At 35.3% G+C, this 27171-nt stretch overlaps 1 protein-coding gene across 2 annotated transcripts in view; it reads left to right on the top strand.

Moving 5' to 3' along the window:
• The window catches only part of LOC106869125 (uncharacterized), a 173058-nt gene that overhangs the window by 89917 nt on the left and 55970 nt on the right, over positions 1 to 27171 (top strand). For both annotated transcript variants that reach the window (XM_052966608.2, XM_052966610.2), the window contains exon 2: positions 17476 to 17649. In XM_052966608.2, the coding sequence (XP_052822568.2) occupies positions 17485 to 17649 (165 nt within the window). In that variant the 5' untranslated portion in view covers positions 17476 to 17484. The remainder of the gene's footprint in view (positions 1 to 17475; positions 17650 to 27171) is intronic.

Genomic DNA, 27171 nt, shown 5'->3' with positions numbered 1-27171 from the left:
ATGCCAATCACTTTACTGAATGTGCTGGTAAAGTTTTAGATTCAGTCTTCATGCCAGGAAGTTTCGCAAGTGTCATCTGTCACAACTTCAGGTTGACCAAGCTCTATGTGTGAAATCATATTGTCGAACAATGAAATAGGTACAGAGACAATGAGAGTTTGTAGAGACTGGATATGAAGAATGTTTGAAGTGTCTGTTTTGATCATAGAGGGGAATAGGTGAGGATGGTGTTGCAGAGAGTTCTGAATGGCCAAAAGCAAAGGCTTGGCTTCAGCACCAGCAGTAATGATGTAGAAATTGCACTAGAGCCAAGATGACTTTTTTTAGAATGGCAGATCTCAAAGTAGATAATGCTACAGATAATAGCATGTAAAAATTGGGTTGAAAACATCCCATTGGATAGAAAAAGTCAATGGTTGAATGCCTGTCATATTTACAGTAGATGCATGTTCATGTCCCATGGGCATCCCTTGATGTTGGCTTTGTAAGTAGTTTCCTGTGGAGAACGCTTCCTCATGTGCTGCCCACTTTATATCCAATTTTACTATGTATGCATTTGGCAAAACTTCACCAAACCATTTCTGTGCCACCAGTCTCATTATTGCATATACCAAGTGCAGAAACATCAGGTGTCACTTTAAATCAATGAGGCCACCAGCCTTGATGGTATCCTTTCCCTTACTGTCAAACTGTATGATCTTGAGTTAATCTCTGACTGTGCCAAAGTCTTCAGTCTTTCTTATGGAACATCATTCCCAATTTTTGGAAATATACTACTGTGTGTTTCCCCTAGAAGAGTATTCCCTCTGGCCCTACCAACTTACTGATTTCACTTCCATTGCCTCAAGCTTAAAAGAAGTAGTTACCCCTCCCTCTCTTTATTGATCACCACTATGACTACTACTGTTAAGCATTATCTTTTGGTGTTGCTTTCCTCTGTCATCTACTTGTAGTCCTATAATCCTGAAGAATTTGACAAAAGCCATGATTTTTGCACTTGATATCAATAAAGTATTTGACTGTTTAGCATGAAAATCTCCTAGATGAGCTGCTCACTTATGGGCTTTTATCTGTTTCTTATCATGGTAGATAGCACTATTGCAGTGTGCTCCAACTCCCCCCCCCACTCTCTGACTTCACTATTAACTGTTGTTCCCTAAGGTTTAGTTATATCTCCCACACTCATCCTCTTGTACATTAACAACTTGTTTGCTGTCACACTGCTCACTCCTATAGGGATTATATCACTCCTCACTCTCCTTTAGTGTTCTACACATAAGGCATAATCTCCATCACATACAACCTAGACACCATACAGCTTCTATGAATAGATATCTCTTAAATATTTTTCAGCAGCTCAAAGACATATACAGAGCTTACTAAAACTGTTTCACATCATCAGATCCAGTAGAAAAGCCTAAAAGGGGAAATCTTATGTTTCAATTTTTTTTTATAAGATAATTTGCTTATCTGGAAATAAGAAACTTAACATAATCATGATAAAAAATTGTAGAAATTCAAAAATTATCTTATAAAAAAAATTGAAACATAAGATATCTGCCTCATTTGCTTTGCTAATAAAACCTTTAAGTATTCTTATCCCTGTCTACTGGAAAGGCTTCCTGTTTATATAAAAAATTCATTGTTGTCATTAAATCTGTCAGATATAATTTTGACCCAATGCAGTTCCCTTGAGGAAGAGATACTTTAGATTACGTTCAATAAAGTTGTGGTCATATTTTCAAATATTAGTTACTCACTTTAATTGTTATGTCAGTGCAGATGTAGAGTTGAATTTAATCAATAACATTGAATGAAAGCTTCTGGAGAGCATTGAACATTCTGGTGTACTTCTGCTGACCTATTCAGTTACATCTTGAAGTAGCAGGCAGTTATACTGTCATTAAGCAGCAATGTATAGATTTGATTATGAAGTATTTAGGTGCAAATATGATTCTTGATGTATGTATTCAGATGTTCTCTAGTACATGCTTTTTTTTTTCATTAATTCCTTACTCTACTGACAAATAAGCAGTTGTGAATCACAGTAGATTACTGGTGTATCTATGTAGTCTCTAAATAATTTTCTGCATTGATTTTTCAATATATAAAGTTGCAGTAGCACTGATTTTAAAACAAAATGATTATTACTAAAGAATATAGAAATAGTTAAAATGTGTTTATGTTGCTCATAGATTTCCTTGACAAATATTGTTTTGTGTGTTATTAAATTACTCATAACAATATTATATTTTATGTTCTATAAAATACAAATCATGTTCCGTAAAATTAATTAACCTTTATTTAAAACATCACAGTTCCAAAGGTGTAACTGAGGTTGATAATTAAACTGACTTCATTTCACAAAAAACTGAAATGCTCCATGCTTCAAAGGTAAACTGCACCACAGTTTTATTTTCTTCACATATCTTTATCTGGAAAACGCATGGATATCACATCATTTCATTTGCTCTCCATTAAAAGCATAAGGTTCTCAAATCTAGTCAAAAGGAAAATTTAAAATCTAGTGTTAGAATTGGCAGAGATCCAACCAGTTATAATTATGTAATGACTTTCTGTGGCAGCAACTGTCTTTCATTTTCAACCCGTCTAATTAAATAACAAAAAAAAAAAAAAAAAAGAAAAAGACACCTTCACTACATGTATCTCTCCAGCAACCACATTTTCATTCGTGTTTTTATTTTTTTTCATTTTGTCATGGATAAACCTGTAAATATGGATTCTCATGGGGGATTATCTCATACAGTAATCAAGATTAATATCGCAGATGCTGATCTTCCTTGTTAGGAACAGAATTTGCTTCAACCCTTTAAATAGCTGCTTGTGCTTTTTTTATGTACAAATATACTTTATATCAAAGTAAAAACTTACTGTATACATAACATTTTGGTCTATACCTACAAAAAAAAAAAAAAAAAAAAAAAGCACTGTTCTTTATTTGTGGGAAAACTTTCCATCACCTTCATGATGAACTCTGCATTTCTGAGCTTAACCCTATGGAATCTCTTCATATTGAAGTCTTTTCTTCTACTTACCATTCTACTAGTGTGTTCTCAGACACTGTCAAAAGACTGCCCAATTCTTCTCCGGAAGTGTATATATTCCTAAAACTCCCTTCCTATTCATATTTTTGCTCCATCAACTAACTTGTAACAATTCAGGTTGAGTACTATCGGCATTAATCTAACTCGGTTATTATTTGTCATCACCTCCTTGCTAACTAACAGATACTGTATGTAGGTGTGTGTCTTTTTTCATTATACTGATTTCTATCATAGCCACAAGGCCATAGATCTGAGATGTTAGTAGTTGATTAACTCGTTTTTGATACCAACTTACATGAAACCACTCCTGCTGGGTCTATGATATAAGCTTCATGTTTTCAAGTGATCTAAATTAAAACCTTCCATCAAACTTTAATGTTAATTCATAATTTAAACATCCGCTTAATATTGATGAAATTATCTTATTAAATTCTTTTAATTATTTTTTAATTAATTAAAGCAAAGTATTTCAATAAAAATAGTGTAACGAAAGGGTTAAGACAACCCAGTACTTGTGTTCTTGAGACTGAGACTTATTTTATTGATTTCCAGAGGGATGACTGGCTAAGTTGAGATTAGTGGGGTTTGGATCTTTGAATGTACACTATCTGATTACTTCAGATTAGGGCAGAAGTAAATGATCTGTAGTGGGGTAGGGTTTTTCTGTTTGTTTTTCATAAAATTTAACAATCTATGCAACACTCCAATCTAGTGAAGGATCTCTCTCTCTCTCTCTCTCTCTCCCTCCCTCCCCATGGAATTCATCTCATAGAAATCAGCCTTCCTTGCTTTGTGTTTAGTTATTTGACTTTTAAATGTTTAATTTCCTGCCTATTTATTCTAATCCTGTTTGATTGTTTAGCTTGGTTTACTAAGTGAAGGTGTTAGAAAATGTTATCTATTTTATTAATTTAATCCATTTCAATAATAAAAAGAAAGAAGTGAAATTTATAATTTTGCAGATAAAGGAGAGAAGCGCAATTTTTGATAAGATATTCAAATTATTACAATGATGTCTGGTCTGAAGAGATTTCATCTTGATGAGTGTCATGATAAATTGAAGATATTGGTATATTCTCAATTTTTGTTTGCTTTGTTATTTTGGCTCTTGTCGTTTCAAAGCAAAGAATTGTATTTGGTGACTTGCAGAATTAGTGAAGCAATAGTCAGAACATTTTGTGGTATTTAGTTATATCTCTTCATGATTGAAGTTCAAACTCTTCCTAAGTTGACTTCACTTTTTAACCTTCTGAATTAATAAGTTATTGGTCAAGTACTGGGATTGATAAGAAGACTGTATTCTTAAGGGCCCAGTGTGGCTATAGTCAAATGAGTGAGACTAATGAAAGAAAGTCACTTGATGTGATACATTTGAATATATGATAAGTATAAAGGTATTATTAGTTCTGTGTATTCTCTGAAACAGCTCTCTGCAGTAAGAGCTTGTAGGATTCCTGAGACACTTGTGAAAGGAAAATAAATGTTTGTTGGGCCTCACAAGTGACTGAGACCTTTGCCATGGTTGAGAAGACCCTTCAAGCCAAGACCGCTGCCAGTGTCCTGTAACTGGCACTTGTGCTGGTGGTACAGAAAAAGCATCCTTTGAATGTTGAGCAATATGCTGTGCTAGAGAAGACCCATCAAGCCGAGTGAAATCGTAGTTGTGGGCGATGCCAGTGTCATGTCCCTGGCACCCATGGTGGCAACACATAACAAGCGCCCATCAAACTTTGGGCCTCATGGAGGCAGTAACAAGTGACTGAGACTTTTGGCAATACACCGCACTTGAGAAGACTTGTCAAGCCAAGTGAGATCGCAGTCATGGCCGATGCTGGTGTTTCGTAACTGGCACCCATGTCAGTTGCATGTAAAAAGCACCCACTACACTCTTGGCGTGGTTGGTTTTAGGAAGGGCATCCAGCTGTAAAATCTTTTTGGAATCTGGTGCAGCTTCCCAGCTTACTAGTTTTCAGTCAAATCATTCAACCCATGCCAGCATGGAAAATAGACATTAAATGATGATGATATTGAGTAAAACTACCCAGAGCTAAAGGAAAGGAATTTATATGTTTGGAACTGTTGTTACATAACATAGTGGCAGGGATTTTTCAGTATGAGCCACACTTTATAGTGGGACTGAAGTCCTAAAAATGCTGCAGAACATTTGCTCTAGAGCCAAACTCATATCATCCAAAGCAGGAGCAAAACACAAGCACATATATTCATGGATACGCATACAAGCATTCTCAAAGATATGGACACATACACTCACACACCCTCCTACACACATAATCCCCTTCTCTCTCATTTTACCTTACATTTTAGAGAATCAAATGTAGAATCTTTTTTAGACATCCTTAGGAAAATCAAAACTGTTTCATTAACCCTTTAGCATTTAAACCAGCCATATCCAGCCTAAACATTCCTCCTGTTTTATGTTCAAACTGGCTTGATCTAACCTCTCACACCTATCCTACAATGTTGTTCTAAAAATAGACAATAACATCACCAAAATCTCATAGCTATCAAACAATACATAATTAACTCAGAACAATATGAATAAATAAGCATTATATTTGGCAGAGTAATTTGAATTCTAAAGGGTCAAACATTTTTTGAATGCTATGATTTTCCACAGTAGATGCTTTTAGAAGAAAAAAAGAGTTACATTTTGATACTCCTCAAACTTTTTATACTACACTAGCAGGACCTGTGAATATTTCACAGAATTAATGGTAAACTTATTGAGTTGTTTCTGAAAACTTTATCCAAAAAGCTTAGTTAAAAAAAAAAAAAATAATAAATACACATTTCACTTACCGCCACCTCTCCAGGGACTGAAACAAGTAAAAGAATTAAGAAACAAAAGAGAAAACATCCACTAAACTGATGTTTGAGTAGACAGCCAACCAACCATAGAATCAATGGTTCATAGTGGGGCACAGTATTTCAACTCAGTTTAGCTTTTAAGTATATATAAGAAAATGATGACAGTTCATTGTTGTAACAACAACTCTGTGTGTGGCATTATTGGCTTGGGGTGCTGAGTTCATTTCCTCCAGTTGGAAAGATCATCTGTGATAGACCTAAGCTCAATCTGTATTTGTATCTCTGTTGCTTAACAACACATGGATATGCACCAGCTATATGAATCTTTGGGACTCAGAAAAAAGATTAGTTAGCTGACTAACGATTGAAACGTAACATGATTAGTCCAACATGTTATGCAATACTCTTCATTCATCCTTTCGATGGCATGTTCTTTACTGCTCTTTTCGAAGTATATCTTCATTTTTCTACTCTGATAATTTATATATAAAGGTTTATAACAGTATATTTCCATAAAACAGAACTTTATAATTCTGTTATAACAAGTTCCCAGTATTACCATGTATGTCAAATCTATAGTGAATCTGTATGTCAAATCTATAGTGAATCTATATTGATATGTCTCTGATATATTTTATCCATTCAACCATTACTTTGTTTTATTAATTTTCCATGTGCATAACCCTTTAGCATTCAAATTACTCTATCAAATGTAATGCTTATTTATTTACATTGTTTTGGATTAATCATGCATTATCTTGTAGTTTTGAGATTTTGATGATGTGATTGTATATTTTTAGAATGACATTGTCGGGTATGTGTAAGAGGCCAGATCTGGTCAGTTAGAACTTAAAACAGGTAGAATATTTGGGTCGTATATGTCTGGTTTAAATGCTAAAGGGTTTAACCTATCTTCCTTGTTCATGCTGTGAATATTTTAAACTGTCCTTAATACTAAATATTTAAGCATCTTGTCTATTTTTTGTTAAATTTTTCTTATTCATTGGTACTGGATCTCCTTAAATTCCTGCAACTTGACACCCTGTTCAAATTAATAGCGCATGTGCATGCACACAAACACATGAGCGTGTTTGTGTGTGTGTATACATCTACATTAATAATGCATTTGCATTTCTTTTTAATACTAGATGAAATGTCTACAATTCATCTTATTCATTCACATCCAGCTGTTGCATAAACAGATATCTCCATACAGTAAGCTCTACTACCTTACACATGTTGATCAGATATTTATGTCAATTTCAATAACAGGACTGAACATGCTTTAACAGCTAATAGAAACTATGTGGCTCTATAATTTACAACTTACCCCTGCTCACTGCAAACAGCTTGTTTCTATTTCAACTCTTCAGTACAACTAGTTATATAACCTAACTATAGCTTCTCATCTGTCATATTTCCCTATCTTTGATTGATAGGGTTAGTGTATAAATCAAGTGACTAGTGTCTGGTGGATTTATAACCTTTTGTTTGTGTTTCCAATCTGATTAACAATTGCTTGCCAATTCTGGTGACTATCTGAATAACTTATGCTAAGAAGTGTTGTTTTATGAGCTGAGAAAAAAAACAAAAAAACAGGTTTTTAAATGGAAAAGGGTATCTTAATGCAACAAGAAATAAAAATGGGTAGTTATCATTGAATGAAACTTATAAAGAGGCTAGCAAATGAGCATGTGATTTGTGAGGACTTTTAGTCTTGTCAAAGACATGATACCTCTCTCGAGCTGGTACCATGGGAAAAGTACCACAGTATGCACTATAAAGTGGTTAAAGTTAGGAAAGGCATCCAGTCATAGAAACTAGTCTCAGTGTACAGTACTCCAACTGTGATGATCCATCATTCAACTCATGCCAGCATGGAAAGTAGATGTAAAATGTTAATGATGATGACAATTAGTTTCTATTGCTGTAGCTCTACATCTGAACTGAAATTTAAAGTATTTTGTAATATACTTAGCTTTATCTCGGCCAGAGCTTCAGTTGTACAATATGTGGCATATAAAGTGTTACAATAGGTGCAGTATTTGTGAAGTTAAGGTGATTGATTATTAAAGATATAGTGATAAACTCAAACCAACCACTGGTGACTATTATATTGTTTCCGGAGGCAAAGCACATTACTTTGCTTGCTTCTGTCTGTCTGGTTTTGATAATAGGTTTTACTTCTACTGAATGGCTGAGTGGTTAGAAGACTGGAAAGTCAGCTGTGAAAACATTTTCTCAATGACATACAGGTGTCAACATTGTAAAATTTATCTCATTCATACTGAAATAACAGTTGTTATGATGGAAAAATGTGTTTATATGAACCTATATAACAAATAAATAAATAAATAAACAAAAGAAATCAATTTGTATTTTCTATTTTATTCTTGACTATTTTAATCTGGACTATAAGTCCATATCAGTGTTATATTCTCTGCCCTGCAAATATATTTTGGATATTGTAAAGCAATTCCTACATATACAGCTGACTTTATTCTTGCTGTGACATTGTAAAAAGAATAAAGTTGTTACTGTTTCTTGTTTGCTTCTTGGCAATGTGGTCAGTTCTGACCATATTGACCATATGGTGTGTGACAATAGGCATTTATTGGTGACAAGCTTAAAAGCTGCCTGATGGGGTGGCTTTTAAGCTAGCTCCTGTGGTGGGCTTTTCATTGGGTCTTGGCCCCCAACAATGACACTTCATGCATTGAGTACATATTAAATTTTATTAAACTTGAACAATATTTTTCAAGTAATGAACAATTTTCATCAAAATAATGATATAATTTGTTGACTTGGAACTTATTGCAAAGCTGCATGATAAACAACAGTACCACCACCATCGTCACCACATCTGCCATACACACACCATTCAGACTTCTGATGCCACCACCATCAATACCTTTGACTTTGCCACCTTCCCCTCCACCACCATCAACACTGTCTTTCACATCACTTACTCTCACTATCATCTCTGACTGCCTCGGCCACCACCATCATCACCGCTGCCTCTGTCTCTATCACAATTACAGCACATACTATCACCCCATTATCATTGTTCAGTATGTTGGTTCAGTGTTCAGTCCATCTTTCTCTCACATACCCACTCTTTCTCTCTCTTATTACTTCCGTTGCTACCATCAACACTACTACTTTTAATAAAAACAGTGTCAACTCTCCCTAAATTTCTTTGTCTCTCTTTTTCTCTCTCTCTTTGCCACCACCCTCACCATCTTTATGCCTACTATTACTCTCACTCCACTATGAGCAATAGTAGAAGTGTCATTGTATAGTGAAAGAGGAGGGGTTGAAGTGACACTGACACACACAAATTAGTTTTCACATTATATTAGATAGGCTAACTTATTAATTGGACAACATATGGTCTTGCTCCTTTTTTTCTTAAGCAATTCCCACCCTCTCCCTGCTCCTTTCTTCTTTACAGTATTTGCCTTGAAGTCATATATGCATTGCGTTTGTTAAATCTTATTGGTTAAACTATATACACCTATCTTTGACTTTGAGTGGATCATAACAGATGTGTAAACATTAAAAACAGCTTTTCTTTTTTCTTTAACAAATATTTCAGGTCTTTGATGGTATATATCCCATAGTCAATATGTTTGGCGTAGTTCTATCTCTGTAAGTGATCATAGGTGTAACAAATAGATCAGCTCAGAGTTTATTGAATTTATACTACTTATCTGACAGTTATTGCATTAGTTTATTTTGTCTTGTACCTTGTTGTGGAACCATTGAGATTCGTATTCCAAACCCTGCAGTATTTTTTTAGTATGTTTAGTTTGCTATCATGTGTTTTAGTTTACATACATAGCATTGTGACTGTTTCTGTTTGTTGAGAGGCTGTCAATTTTAGATGGTGAGTTAAAAAACAGGTGTAAGGTATGTTCACTTTTCTGCAATTGATACTAGTTGTTGCCTAGTAAGATGTAATATGGATTCTTGATTGGTAAATGCGCAACACCTTGTACAAGGCATATGTGTGTGAAAATATAATCTACAATGATATTTAGAAAGAGATGTGTGTGTGTGTGCAAGTGCATGTATGTGTGCAAGTGCATGTATGTGTGCATGTATACACATATGCATATACAGTGAAAACCTTCTAATCACAGATGCTGTCAAGTCATCATCATCATCATCATCATCATCATCATCATCATCATCATCATCATCATCATTTTCATCATTGTTTAACGTCTGTTTTCCATGCTGGCATGGGTTGGACAGTTTGACTGGGGACTGGCAAGTCAGGAGGCTGCATCAGGTTACAATCTGATCTGGCAGTGTTTCTGCTGCTGGATGCCCTTCCTAATGCTAGCCACTCCGAGAGTGTAGTGGGTGCTTTTTACATGCCACCGGCACGGGAGCCAGTCAGGCGGCACTGGCATCAGCCACATTTGGATGGTACTTTTTACATGCTATCAGCACAGAAGCCAGTGCGGGTGGGAGTGGGGCTATTGTTATTAAAATTGCATCATTCTAATGATAATCACACAGACACATACACTCAAATGTGTATGTGTGTGTGTATGAAATAAAAAATTGAAGATTGGAGTGCATTATTAATATTAAATAGTTCACAATTGTTTCAACAAGCCCATGGTGACTAATCTTGTGTCATGTTTATAAACATGTCCATTATTAATTATCTTGTGATATATGCTATAAAAAACAATATTGTTTTTATAAAAAGTTTGGATGAAACAATTTCCATGGATGCTATGGAAATAAACTGTATAGCATATATTACCAGATCCATTAATAACAGACATGTTTATTAGCATTATGCAGGGCACCATGGAATTGTTGAAACAATTGTAAACTATGAATTTAAAATTATATTGCAACCTCCACTCTTCAATTTCTCTCCCCCTCTCTCTCTCAGATGGCAAACTGTGGATGTAAAAAACTGTTGATGGGGAAAATATGTTTTTTGTAGACTTCTCATATAGACTTTTGTAGACTTTTCATAGTATAATAATTATAACTTTTATGTATTCCATTATGTTAAGTAACTAACCCTTTTTTATGCACATTCATTTCTTTTGTGTGCTAATTACAGAATGTATATGCACACACATAATGTAAATGAAAACAGTGCATAACTGGTATTTTTTTCCTCCCAAAATTTCATTTCTCGTAATTATGGGTGTTCATTATACATAAGTGTGTATAATATACAAATAACTACAGTAGCATCTTTCTTAGCAGAACGCTTTGGGAGTATTTTCACTGACTTGACAGGATATTTTCAGTTGTATGTAAAAGCACATTCAGTTTGTTCCCTTTATGCATTCCAGTTACTTTACATTCAAACCCTTGTGGCCAAGTGCATTACATATAAATAAGTCTTCATGCGGACCTGTGTCTTATTTATGGGTTCTGAAAGAACGTAGTAACACAAACCTTCAGATATCTTAGAAGTTTACCACAAGGTAAATATATGCATATTTTCTTGATATGTGTATATTTAAGATACATAATTTTCATTTATTTATTTCACATAGACAGTAGGGCGCTATTTAAGCTTGCACTCTACTGCCATATCTGTAGTCTAGCATGTGAAATGACATGATTTATATTAGGGTTTAGCATTGGGGTCAGGTTTTAGGTTTAAGGTTAGACTGTACACTTAAATGTAAATGGCCAGGTAGATCACAAGCTAAAGCAGCACTGACATTAGTCATATATCAACTAATTTCTAATTTCTAATGACTGAGTGAATAAATCCTTTGATTTGACAAATTAAAATTTACCCCTTGAGGTTCATGCATGTCTAGTTATCACTCCCACCTTCACCCCCAGACTCAGTATGCATAATATGCAATTATATGAATACACATTTATATGAATTCACGTGCGTGTGTGTGTGTGTTTAGTATATGTGCATGTATACATACATAAATATGTGAATGTGCATATGTGCTTTGTGTATAGATATGAGTGCTTATATGTGGATATGGTTGCATATGTATGTGCATCCAAATATAAAAGAGGTGCAGAGCCAAATCAACAGGCATATAGTGATGTACACACACACAATTATAAAATTGTACATATAAGCATTTGTCTAATGTAGGTATTAGTTTGTATATTTTCATGTACACGGATAAACTGACAGACACAATACAAGCATGCAGATACATGTCCATAAGAGTGGTCAAGCAGAGAGATTTATAGATATGGCTAGTTTGTTAAGTAGATTTATACACGAATATATACGATTATAAATTTGATAGTATTTACATATCTATGTATATACCTTTTCTCATGTGCATATAAATGTGTCTATGTATGTATGTATGTATGTATGTATGTATGTATGTGTGTGTGTGTGTGTGTGTTTGTGTATGTATGTCAACACCGACCTACCTATGTGTATACACTTGGAAAAATATGCATATTTGCAAATATTCCTGTGTATGTAAGCATACATACACTTCAGACATTCATTACATGATTAGTAGCTCTCAGGATATTCAGTATGGCAATAATAAATAAATAATTGCAGTCTACTTCTGAATTGAGTGATTTTTCTTCTTGGTTGCAAATTCAGAGGTACACACAGACACATGCTCACACAAGTGAGCACACACACATGCATATGGAGTGATTCAAAAGTCCCTTTAGTATCAGTATGAACTGGCTAACCATCAAGGTCGTTTGAACTTCTTAATGTATATCTTATCTTCTCTCTCTCCTTATGTCTCCCTATCTCTGAAAAGCATCTGTGCGGATGACACCTACTGTAGAGGGAGACCTGTGAAGACAGGAGACATACTGATGACTGGTTTCATGAGGTTGAACTTCTCGAAAAGAAATGACAAAGTCTGCATCTAACAAGTGGCAATCAAGCATGGCAAAATAAATGTTAAAATGGTAGTGAGGGATAAAGATTTGGATTTAGATTTATCTGCTTGGAACCCCATCATTAATCTTCTCCCTACCTTATGGCTATACTTTTCCCACATTCCTGTTGCTTGTATGATGAGGGATGTTATTGAATCTCTCTGTATCCAATCCCCTCATCCTCCCATTGTTACTCTTTATCTCCATTATTGCTTTTATAATGAGAAATGGTACCTAGGCCTGTTGATGTTCTGTTATTACTACCATAAGCTATCACTGCCTTTCTCCGATTACTCTCTTTCTTATCACTTACTGATATCCCCCCCTCTCTCTCCATCACTCATTCTTGCCATCCTCCATCTTTATTACTATCCCTTACTCTCTCTCTCTCTCTCTCTCTCTCTTCATCATTCATTGTTGACATACACCATTCTCCCCCCCCCATTACTTCCTTGTCTACTACTCTTCTATCACTCCCCCCCTCATCACATCCCTCATGGTGTTTCTCTATTCATTCTCTTTACTAGCAATCAACATATCTGTTGCTACTTATCACTGTGTCTCTTCCATTACTATTCCTTTATTCCTCTCTCACTTCCTAGTCTTTTCCCTCCATCTTGATCCCTCTTCTCTCACTCTTTTGCCTTGGATTTCTCTCTTTTATCAGAGAGAGAGAGAGAGAGAGAGAGCCCTTTGACCTTGCCAAAGACAAAAATGACCTCTAGTGATGGAACCATAAGGTGTACCCAGAATGATCTGTTTAGTGGCTGGTGTTGGGAAGAGCAAAATGGAATGTATAGGCAAGTTGTAGTACCTGACCTGTCTAAGAAGTTACTTCAAGCAAGAATTGATTATAAGCAGCATGGAAAGTGGACATAAAATGCCAAGTGTATGTGCTTGCACACATGTATTTTTATTACTCTTTTAAGTTACTGGACTGTGGTCATGCTGAAGCATTGTTTTGAAGGTGCAGGAGTGGCTATGTGGTAAGTAGCTTGCTTACCAACCACATGGTTCTGGGTTCAGTCCCACTGCGTGGCACCTTGGGCAAGTGTTTTCTACTATAGCCTCGGGCCGACCAAAGCCTTGTGATTGGATTTGGTAGATGGAAACTGAAAGAAGCCCATCATATATATATATATATATATGTGTGTGTGTGTGTTTCTGTGTCTGTTTGTCCTTCAACATCGCTTGACAACCGATGCTGGTGTGTTTACGTCCTCGTAACTTCGCGGTTTGGCAAAAGAGACCGATAGAATAAGTACTAGGCTTACAAAGAATAAGTCCTGGGGTCGATTTCCGCGACTAAAGGCGGTGCTCCAGCATGGCTGCAGTCAAATGACTGAAACAAGTAAAAGAGTAAAAGAGTAAGTATTTAGTCAATTGCACCTACCCCCACTTTTTTAAAAATTATTACTTCAGTCTATAATTTTATCATTCTATATTTCTTGAATCTCCATGTTTCACTTATTGGCACATACATATTTATACTGTTCTGAAATGACATTGGTTCTAAGACATTGAAATTTATCATCTTGATAAATATAGTAACCAGGAAGCAATAATATGGTAGATGTGAATGACCTAAACCCTTGATTGCAGAACTCTTGCATGACTGCTACTGTCCAACGACAAAGACCAATAAAAGAATGAAAATGAAAAAAATATATGCTTGTGCATGCATGCGTGTGATTGTGTGTAAATAAATATGATTATCCTACCTTTTGCAAGGTTGTATAGGTCTACATTATCTGATGTGTTCTTTCCTTCTTAAAGATGTGATAGACACTTGGCTGATATTTCTAGCAATTTGTGCTGCCATATAGAATTTCCTAGAATTTATTTTAGGCTATATATATGACGTCCTGTAAACTGTAAAAAAAAAAAAAACAAAAAAAAAAAACAACTTCTATCATAATCATGGTTGTTATGCCTACTCTTTTTAAATTTTGGTATGGGTTGTGGTAGTATTCAACAGCCAGCTGCCCTTCTTGCCATCAATTTTTGTTTTCAAGCAAATTATTTTTATTTCACTGTGTTTATGTTTCTCTTAATCATAGTTTTATGTTGTATGAAAATCAGTCTTTGTTTGGAACACACATACACACACAATCTCTTTTTCTTTCTTTCTCTCTCCGTCTCTCTCTCTCTCTCTCTCTCTCTCTCTCTCCCCCTCTCTTTCTCTCTCTCTCTCTCTCTCTCTCTCTCTCTCACATTCACACACATGAGCTTCCATTCAGTTTCTGTTGACCTAATTTCATCCACAAGGCATTGGCTTAGGTATTGGAGGAGACACTTGCCCAGGGTACCATGCAGTGAAATAAGATTCAAAATTATCCGGTTGTAAAGTAAAATTCGTTACTACATAGCCTTTTCTCTGACTACTAACAAAGTAATATTTTGATAGTATAGTTTTTTGATAATATAATTTATTTTAAATGTAATATATATAATATATTTTGATAAAATAATTTACTCCAAGTCATTCCTGATCAGCAGGCCGATGATCATAGTTTTTCCAACTGCCCTCTCCTCCTCCTTTAAAGCTCTTTTTAAGGACAGGATTACATATGATATTGTTCTTTTTCTTTTCTTTGAAGTAATAGAGTGGTGTTGTATGAGGAGTATTTAGCTGCTATATATTCTTTTTCTTACATCTCTTTTGTATTATCTTAAGAGGAACTGTGACACAACATTTTATATTGTCTAACAGATAACATCATCATTATCATTGTTTTAACAACCACTTTTCTATGCTTGCTTCAGTCAGAGAGAATTTGTTGATGTAGCTTTTCTATGCCGAGATGCCTTTTATGTCATCCACCACTTATTTCTCCATGGTATGCCATAATATATGGGGAATTGATTATAAAATTATTAACAAGTAAGCTAAGATTTTCAACAAGGGCTTCCAGTCCTATAAACCATGCTAAATTAGATTGGAACCTAGTGCAACCCTCCAGATTACCAGTTTCAGTCAAACTGTCTAATCCATGCCAGCATGGAAAGCAGACACTAAAGGATGATGATGAGTGTTATACTAGACACTGTTAGCACCAGTCTAAAATTAAAAAGAGAAGTTGCTCCACATTTTTATATAATGTCTAATAGTGTTATCCTTTACTCACAAATCCCTTCTCTATTTATAGTAAGAACATTCATAATAAGTAAATTACTAGAAACATTCTAGAGTTTAGAAAATTTTGTTTGGAAAATGTATTTAATATAAGCCATATACAGTGTGGAAAATGTATTTAATATAAGCCATATACAGTAAGTAAAGTGAGAGCCAACAATGATGTCAGCAACAAATTTGATGTGAGGGTAGGAGGAGTCCATTGAAGTCCAGTCCTCCTCTCCTATTCATTATAGTTTTATAAGCAATCAAGCAGAGTTTAACCCTTTAGCATTTAAATCATCCATTACCTTCCCAAATATACAACCTGTTTTAATCTCTTTTCAGTTCCACCCTATCCACTCACACCTTTCCTCTTTAATGTGAGTAGCTGTGTAGCTCTTCTACAGCAAGAAACCTGCTCTATTCTGGCACTCCCTCTCTCACTTTAACCCCCTCATCTCACAGCACAAGGATGCCTCTTTCTCTACTGTAGCCCCTCTCAGTTGAACTTGTGGCACAAACAGTCTTGCAGGCTGTTTGTGCCACAAGGAAAAAAAAAATGTATGTGTTAAGTGGCTGGCATTATTAGTAAGGGTGTTCAGTCATAGAAACCATGCTAAAGCAGACATTGGAGCACGATGTTGTCTTCAAACCCATCAGATCCTGCCAACCCTCCAACTCATACCAGCATGGAACATGGACATTAAATGATCATGATTTATTGTAATATGGATGGATGAACATATGTTTGAAAATTCATTGTCATTTATTAAAGGTTTACTTTGGTTCTCTTATATCCTGTGAGCAATATGTTAGAATTATTTGTTTAAAAATAACATAATTTCCATTAAAAATTTTTTTCTTTTGAGCAAGCTCACAAAACTAAATTGTATGAATGTTCATTATCCTCTACTTGCAGTCATTATGTCTTGTACTTTACTCAAGCTTGTCTGTACTTGCTGAGTCTTATAGAACTGGATAATCTTTGGCATTTAGCCACAAATTTGTAATATTTTGTAAAAATCATAATTGATTGAATTGACCCAGTATGTTGAAATAGACATCTTTGATGTGAACATGTAATCAGGGCCTAGTAAGAGGGCGCTCAACCAATACATTGGCCAGGAGCCAAGAAAGGACCCTTGATTCCCTTTTAAAAGAAAAAAAGAAAAAAAAGCACATCATAATTCCTTGAGTTTTTAGACCCTCATCCTGCTTCTTGGGACCCTGAAAGCATTCTTGTTCCACTTTGTGAAATATCTCTTGGCGGTTATGTATATCATACAAATATAAACATTATAATGACAATAAGAGTTGGGTTCCCACTATGCACTACAGAGAACATGAAAACATGAACAAACCACAAAAGTATGACATGGTATTGATTGCAGTAGCAGTTCGAATTTTTAAAAAGTTTTGCTTTCATTATTCTAGTCAATTGATAAGTTGGAGCAAACGAATGGTTAATGTTTAAAAACTGGTTAATGTTTTCAAAATATAAGAGGTATAATGACTTTATAATCCATTGAACAGAATCTCTAAAATCCATTTTAATGGCTTGTATTTTTTCTTTCTTTGCAGTTCTTCAACATGTCCTGCAATTCTTCCAGTCTTGGAGAAGTATCAGGAGAAAAACCATCAACTGCAACATTACAGGCTATCTCAGTACCACACTCTACAGCTGATGGATCTATTGGCACTGAGGGTATATCTTGGAGTCTTGATGCTATCTTACCAGCAGTACATGGCACTGAGGTTTGTAAAATATGTTTATTGTGTGTATGTGTGTGAATAATGTGTCTTGGATGGCACAACAATGCACTCATTTTTGATAACATGCTCATGTATTATTTATAAAAAAAAAAAAATTAAAGAAAAATAAAACAGGAAACTGCATGTATAATACATAACTTAGAAGCAGCGCTACAGATGTGCCAGCACACACGGGCTTGAAACATGACCGCCCTCATGCACTTCTCTTGAGGAATTCCGAAAGGAGCTTCTTGGAGACACTTCCGGTAAAAAAAAAAACCCGTTGGAAAACCGATTATAGCAGTGACTCGATCAATTCCTAGGGTTGTCTGAAGAAAGAATTTTTGTATTCCGAAATATTACATCAGACTAGAGATGGTTAAATTACAACAGTTATTATAGTCCATTGATGTTATTATAGTGCATTGTTGTGCCATGCAAGACATTATATTTTACAAACAATACACAATGCTTCAAGCGAACTACAGTACACTCCTATATATATATATATATATATATATATATATATATATATATAAATAAAAAATCTTCTGTCCATTTTCTCTCTTCTACTTTTTTTGTGTATCTTGAGGATACACCCTGATAGCTCATCACTGCCATTTTTAGCTCTCTTTCCAGCTACTCCCACCCACTACATAATGATGGAAATCCATGTATCCACTATTTCCTTGAAATTTTAAACCTCTTGAGTTAGGGTTGTGCATTATATATGAGAACTAAATGTGACCCACTTTTTCACTGGGTCAATATGACAAGAATCAAATTATATCCATTATCCAGACCAATTGATGTGTAGCGAAGAGTTTAAATCACTATATTAATTTTGGATTTCTCTATGGTAGTGGTTATATATATTAAATGTTTATTATATTGTAACGCATCTGTATGTAATAAAGATTTAAATTTTTATGTTGCTGTTGCACACAATGTTTACAATAGTCATCATGCTTTCCAGATTGGAAATTGCTTTGATGAATGTCTAATTAACTACAGCAAAATTGTGCTCATATTTATTCATATAAAGTAATCAGAAAATAAAAATGACATTGGTAGCAATGAAACACTGTTTATATTTTTATCTAGAAAGAAATTCGTGCTATAAATAGATACTATCTACTTAACCATGTCAGCATGATTTATGCCACACAAAATTTACATGCACAACACTGGATGGAGTGGCTTAAAATGTTTTTACATTTTCTGACATTTTTTTGAATGTTACATTTCAATTTAAGATTATGATGTTAAAAAGAATTGAGAAAACAATTTTTTTCTTTAATTAAATTAAATTAAAAGTTTCCTTCCACTCCTTGTAGCTTTTTCATTTGTAATTTTTTTTTCCCAAAAAATTTCTTTAAATTTCTATTTTGAAACATTGGATATTACAATTCTAGAAGCTGGAATACACAAATTTTATTTTTTTATAATCTAACAAACATTTCACTCTTTCCAGTGTCTATGAAAGTAGTAATGCACAGGATATCTTTTTTTAAAATTTTTGTTTTTAAAGGGTTATATTTCTTAAGGAGGGGCAAGATTAAAAATTGAATTTGTACAATATACAAACACATATGTTCAATATTTGTAGGATTCACAATCATTGTGTTGACAGTTATTTCTTCTGAAGGAAAAAATTAATTTTTTTTTCTTACCTATATTTGTGCAAATATATATAAAATAGATTTCAAATTTTGGCACAATGCCAGAAACTTTAGGAGTGGAGATAAGTCAATTACACCGACCCCACTGCTCAACTGATACTTATATTGACCCTGAAAAGATGACAGGCAAAGTCATCCCTGGTGGCATTTGAACTCAGTATATAAAGTTGGAAGAAATGCTGCTAAGCATTTTGTTTTGTATCATAATGATTCTGCTTGGTCTCTGCCCTTTGTGAATATATAATTATTAACACAGTTTTTCAATCTGGACCTCTTTCCCTTTGAAAGTTTCAAATTTCTATTTTTAAACTATCAGAGACATTATGATTCTGGGAGGAGTTGGGGAAAGGGAATCTACAAATTTCATTTTTTTTATCTAACAAATATTTCATATTTCTCAGTGTTTATGAAAGAAATAATGATTGGTATGTATTGTATGTGTGTAGAATCCTCAATGTAAAAAGAAAAATCTTTGCCCACATGTGTACATAGCCAAACCTCTGTGGTTAAGAAGTTCACTTTACTACCATGTAGTTTTGAATTTAATTTCACTGCAGCTTCAGTATCTTCTGAAGCCTCAAGTTCATTAATTATTTGTGAGTGAATTTTGTTGATAGAAACTGCAGGAAGTCCATTGTACATGTGTGTTTGTGTGAGCATGTATGCATGTGCATGGAGTTGCATGACTTGATATTCCATGCTTGTTACTGTTGGATCAAAATGGTGATAATATTCACATTCCTTATTGACATGATCAGCTACATTGAGCTTTCAGAGACCTGTGCCACAAAAATTCCTTATTTGAACAACATCCAGCTGTAAATCCTGCTACAAATAACTTTGTGTCGAACCCATACTAGCATGGAAAAACAGTCATAAAATAAGGAATGAACAAATACCTAGAGACCTAGAACTACTTAGATTTATGTCTGGGTGCACAGTCAAACCATTTGGAGAAAAAAAACTCCAGAATCAAACCAAATAATTGGAAATATCTAGAAGATATTCTGATATGAAAAAAGTCTGTGATTGAAATAGTCTCCAATTATCTTGCTTTTGGTTGCCACAAGGATACTTAACCATGGATTCTTAGAAAGTGGTAACATGGAAAGTTAGTGACATCAATTTTGCCTAAGAAAAGGAAAGACACATGGCTTAAGTTAATTTCTGCACATGTTCTGATACAGTTTTGGCCATTTTCTCTACATGCACTTTATAAAAGACTAAAAGATGTGACAAGTTGGTATCTGACTGTCTCTGTCTGTCATTCTGTTCTCCCCCCCTCTCCCACACACGCATATATTTTATGTTAACAGACAAAACTAAGCTACTCTATTTACAATAGGTCTCATTCATTAGCTGAGAGAACGCCAAATATCTCTAGCCTAATAGTTTTCAACATTTCTGTTTTGCAATTTCTTGTTTCACAATTCCATTACTTATACAATCTAAATCTTAATGAGAATTTTGAATGAAAACTGCCAGATTGAACATAACTTTGAGATTTTAAGGACTGTAATATCAAAGCAAATACTTTGACCAGCTCAGAGTGAAGAATATGGCAGTGATTTATGAGATTTTAACAGAATATGGAGAGGGTAACACCATATGAAGTTTTGAAGAGAGTTCAATTTGTGACATTCTAGATAATGCTGGTGAAGCCAGCATGATGATAATAATAATAATAATAATAATAATAATAATAATAACAGCAGCAACAACATTTTATTTGGCCTTTTCTTCTGATATTTGTCCCAGTGTATCAGAAAATGCAAGATCACAGTGAAGGTTTCTTCCTTTAATAATTTTTGAGATTATGACTGAAGCAAAATCAATATGTGGAATAATTAAAATGGCCGACTATGAATGAGGATAAATAGCTGTCCACCTGCTTAGTTGAAATGTGTCCATATCTTTATGGCAATGTAGTGATTATCAAGAATAATCAATTATTGGACACATGAAGTGAACATAGTAGCTATAATTATACCATCAGTCCAATGAATAGAAATTGTTTTATGTCCCCAGTGTATCATTCTTATCAGTGACCAAAAGTGATTGAGATATTATCACCTTTGTATAAAGCAAGGCCTCTGATTGAAACAATATTGGAAATCTGCCTCATATAATATTGCCCAGGCTGTTGTTGAGTCCCAAGTCAACCTTGATCAAGCAGGCATTGTAACTGTGACAATGCCATTATTGTAGGGGTCTGAAGGACTGTATTTTAAAGATGGATAATGTAGCTATTTGATGGAAATTTGGTTGGTAGTTCCAGGAGGATAAACAACTGCATAGAGACTCCCTCTTTGGCTTGTAGAGAACATGTATGGTGGGAGGTTATGATGCGATTTTGAATTTCTCTTTGTATCATAATCAATTGATATTTTTTTTTCAACACTGTCCTACTGGTTGAATATCTAGACGTAGATGCCAGAAATGGCAGCATGCCTTTCATGTCTGTTTTTCAATACTTGCATGGGTTGAACAGGGGCTTCTGTTGCCCTTTGGTACCTCTTTTATGAGTTTCCTCCTCTTGAGATCAGCTTTTTCACTTCTTCCCAAGTCATCCTAGGTCTTCTCTTCTGCAGATTCTTTTCATTTAGATCTTTTGGCATTTCTTTACTCAAGTGTCTTTCCCCATATGCAAAGTATGTCCAAACCAGCTCAGTCTTCTCTTGAACATACTTCTGATTCCTCTTATACCCATTTTTTTTTTTTAGCTCATTTGTACTCTGTCCTTCATGTACACCATCATTACACATCCAGTGGAGCACACTCAGTTTATTTCTTTCATCCATTCATACTTCCTCCGCAATTCAGTGTCAATGTTTCACCATTATGCAACATTATACTTTGTATGCAAGTATCATACACTCACCCATTCACTTGGAGAGAGAGTACCTTTATTGTCAGCAGAGATAATAGCTTCCTGAATTTTTCCATCTTGTTCATACTTAGGATACTATGCTTTCAGAATACTCTCTTCCACTACTAATCGTGATAAGAAAAGCTGTCAACTACTTCTGTGGAACCCACTTGGCAGGATTTATTTTGTGGATGCACTTGCTGCTAATTATGTTTGTGCATCTGCTATATATGCAGTCTTCTGTTATGCATCTGTGCACCCATAGTTTAATCTGCATGAAATTCTTATCAGCTCCTTTTCTGCATATTGAGAATGGTCGTCACTTCCCCAATAGTTGTAGAATTGTATTTTCTCTTCTAATTAAACTCTTGTCTTTGTTATCTTTTATTCTTATATTTTTACTTCTTTCAGTCACTGGAATGTGGCCATGCTGGGGCACCACCTTTGTAGGGTTTTTAGTTGGACAAATCGACCCCACTGCTTATTTTTTAAGTCTGATACTTATTCTATCAGTCTCTTTTGCGAAACTGTTAAGTTACAGAGACACAACCAAACCAACATTGATTGACAAGTGATGGAGAGAGAGAGAGGCACACACACACACACACACACACACACACACACACACACACACACACACCCACACACACACACACACCTTGGGCTCCTACACAATTTTCATCTGCCAGATTCACTCATAAGGCATTGGTTGGTCTGGGCTTATAGTAGATAACACATGCCCAAGGTGCCAGGCAGTGAAACTGAACCTAAACCATGTGGCTGCAAAGCATGTTTCTTAACCACACATCAATGCTTGCAACCTATTCTTTTATTCTTTTGTTGCCAGTGGCCCTGGACTGGCTCTTGTGTGGGTGGCACATAAAATACACCATTTTGAGCGTGGCCGTTGCCAGTATCGCCTGACTGGCCTGCGTGCCAGTGACACGTAAAAGCACCTACTACACTCTCGGAGTGGTTGGCATTAGGAAGGGCATCCAGCTGTAGAAACTCTGCCAAATCAGATTGGAGCCTGGTGCAGCCATCTGGCTCACCAGTTCTCAGTCAAATCGTCCAACCCATACTAGCATGGAAAGCGGACGTTAAACGATGATGTTTCAGACATCTGACTGTGGCCATGCTGGATCACTGCCTTTAGTCAAACAAATCGACCCCAGGACTATATGTTTCCTTTATGATCTCCTGATTCTATGTTTTCTTTCACATATACAGTATCTTCACTAATTCTTTAGGTTGGCTAGCTGGTTTTAAATTCCTCTGGTTTGATCTGGAGAAGTATAGTAAATAGCAAGAGGGATAAGAACTGAACATAGTGAACTCTCACTTTGCTGAAAGCATTTCAGTACATGGCTTGCATGACTCCTAGGCCATTCACTTACACCTTGTTTTCTTAGTGATCACCACACTACAGAGCATAGAAGCTATTCAAAGGCTTTCTTTGGGTGAAGGAATGATAGTTATAATGGTTTGCTTTTTGCTCATAACTTCTCATGTGGCTGTTGCTGGTGGTGGCTGCAGCTTCTGCTGTGTTGGCGTTGTTGTTTAATATCCATTGCTAGGAAAAGGGCAATGATAGTACCCTGTGCTAGCACAAGTCTGAACTGCAGTTTGCTTTCTAATTATGAGTGGGTGCTGAAAAGTTGCTGGCTTTAAGGATATCACGAAAGGCCTGGTTAGAGGCCAGCCCTCCAAGTTCTTTCACAGGGCTTTAACTAGAGAAATATTGAGCTTTGTTTTTAATAACCAGTTGATCTAGCAAGCGGGGCTCATATCAGTGAGTGGGGCTGGTGCGCATTGATGCCGTCGAGAGGTAGGCCTCGAAACGGTGCGCATTCTCTCCTGATGACCCCATACACTTGCTGGCTTCCAGTATGCAGAGTTCTCGACTGGTAGCACTTGCATGTGTGAGTTGTTTGCAATATGTGTGTGAATCTGTGAGGGGAATATGTTGAATAAAATCATAATTAACTGATCCTCCTGTATTTTCTTTTACCCTATGCCAGGAACTTTTCAGCACCTCTTTGTAATTCTTTGTTATTTTTCTGTTTCACTATTAGTTTTATACCTCTGCAGTTGCTTTTACAGTTGTAACAAATGGTAATGACACTGTTACACCAATCATTGAGAATGGTCCTTTTCCATTATTACCTAAAGGACTAGTGCATGTCCCACTTGCTAAATATCTTTAGCATTTCTACAGCTTTCCATTACGAACCAGCTGCTTTGCCTGCCTTCATATTCTAATGGCAATTTTAACCACATACCTGTCAATTTCAATTCCTGGTTCATCTACTGGAATATAGTAATCCCCACCTATCTCTCAAGCATTCTCCTTGTTCAGCAACCTCATAATAGAATTTCCACTCGTCTTTCCTCATCATGTTAGTGAGTGTGAGCTGCTATTATTCAAGCTTCTCATGCAAACTTCTCACCAGTGACATCCTGATTCATGCTGACACTACTACTTTGCAATCCAGAACAACCAGTGCTTCTGATATTCATATTGCAATGTCTTTCCACTGCTTTTCTTACTTTTCACACTAATGCATGCAGTGCAAATGATGGATAGGTTTCTGAAGGTTGGTCTGTGAGTAAAAGTGTCAGCTACGCTTAAAGAACTGGAAGTTAGGGTAAAGTGTAGAGGGTGCGCTGCATGATATAACATTAATTTGTGTGCTGGATATATTCTTTTATTGAGTCAATAGAAATGTAAAAAATATTGACACTAGTGTTTTGGAAGTGATGTCAGTCAAATTGTGTGCCAGGTGTGTGTGTGTGTGTGTGTGTGTGTGTGTGTGTGTGTGTGTGTGTGTGTGTGTGTGTGTGTGTGTGTGTGTGTGTGTGTGTGTGTGTGTGTGTGTGTAACATGTTGGGTCTAAAGTTAAGAATATAAAAACAAACAAGCCCTTAAATGTATACCATGGGGTGATGTTCTCTAAGCAAAAATAAATATTGTCCACCTGTTGAAATATCACTCATATATATATGTGCAGACATTGCTGTGTGGTTAAGAAGTTCACTTTGCAATGATGGGTTTTTGAGTTCAGTTCCTACTGTGCAGAGCACCTTGGTAAGTGTCCTCTACTCCAGACCTGCAAATGCCTTGTAAAGTGAATTTGGTAAATGGAAACTGTGTGGAAGTGTGTGTGTGTGTGTGTATTTTCCCTCATATTTGTTTGTTCCCTCCACCCTTAACAACTGGTGTTGATGTATTTATGTCCCTATAACTTAGTGGTTCAACAAAATGGATCAATAGAATAAATACCAGACTCAAGAAAAAAGTACTGGGGCCAATTTGTTCAGCTAAATACTTCTGGGTGTTGCCCCAACATGACTGCAGTCCAATGGCTGAAATAAAGAAAAGACAACTGATGAAGATATATTGCGTGTCATTATATAAGCTCTTGCTTTGTAAGATTAGGATTATTTAGCTACTTAGCTAATTGATTTATGTCATTTCCCCTTCTGCACTCTTCTATGAAAATGTTGCATTGTAAATGTAATTCTCCCCACTGAGAATTGAACCTTGCACCTTTTTGTTTGTCTAGCCAGCAGGGGATATATAGGTTTTGAATACCATCATATGTCATTGCATATTTTATTTTCAATTGTCATGTTTACCTTTACCTGTTTGTTTATAGTTATTCTCAACCATTATCATATTTTATCATTTGTAGATACACATTCACAAACCTGTGTTTCTGTACATAGAAATACACGCATTCACTTCAATTATTCTTTTATCATTTTGCTAATTTTAGTCATTCAGCTGTGACCACACTAGGACATTGGCTTTTCAGAGCTTTTAATTGATTATTTTGCTGAGTTTGTGTGTTAAGAGATATAACCAAATACCACCAGTTATTTTCTCTGATACTCCACCAATTTTGCCACCCACTTTGTGTGTATAAACATGTGCATGTACGTGCATACATAAGTGTATAAATAAACACATGCATGCGCGTGCATATATCAATCATTATTACTTCATGTCTGCTTTTCATGCTGGCATGAGTTGAATGCTTTGATAGGATCAAATGCATTGTAGGACATTCTCTTGTTCCAGTGTCTCAGTTTTGGCATAGCTTCTGCTCCTGGGTGCTCTTCCTAATACCAATAATTACTATAAAACAAATTTTTAATTTTGGGAAGAATTTTGGATATATATATCGGGTAATTTGAGTTATGTGAGAAACAAATTATACCAGTGAGTGAGCCTCTAATGTGGTCACTTCACTGGTTGTAATTAGTAGATCTTGAAACTGCATCGTGCTGCCTTAAAACAACCAAAGACATGAGTCATTGTAATTCTTGATACACAAAAAGATAAGATGGTCATAGCTGGAGCACTTTTAATCATATTTCTTGGTCAATCAATTTAGACTCTGAACTAAACAATGAAAGACAAACTCATATATATATATATATATATATATATATATATATATATATATATATGCACACATGCACACACAATTGGGTTATTATATAAAAACTGAAATCACTTAAGCAAGGAGAATCGAATATTATAGAAATATATTTATGCATGTAGTTACATAGAAGCCAATTGTCTTTTTAATATATTGGTAATTTTAATGGTTATTGGCATAAAATACACTCATTCAAATACTATGCATACACACACATTGTAAAGAAACTCAATTTCTATCAGATATTGGTGTTTATAATAGTTAGTGGTGCAAAGTACATTTAGATAGTGGACCACACAGTTATATAAAATTGCTTGTGTAGTCCTTTAGTTAGTCCTTAAAGCTAATAAAGATACAAAATCATACATAGTGCAAATAATGATTTTTTTTTCGAAATCGTTATTCATAGCTGAAATCCTGCCAAAACAAAAATATAAAAAGGGAAAGAGATGAAAAGTGGAGACACGGACATTACAAACCCCTTGGTACAGGCAGCCTGTGTAGGAGAACGTAAACTTTGAATAAA

Source organism: Octopus bimaculoides, chromosome 3, assembly GCF_046866305.1.
Source record: "Octopus bimaculoides isolate indiv1 chromosome 3, ASM4686630v1, whole genome shotgun sequence".
Taxonomy (NCBI): domain Eukaryota; kingdom Metazoa; phylum Mollusca; class Cephalopoda; order Octopoda; family Octopodidae; genus Octopus; species Octopus bimaculoides.
Note: the sequence above shows the minus strand (reverse complement) of the source record. Positions and strands in the feature narration are given on the sequence as shown.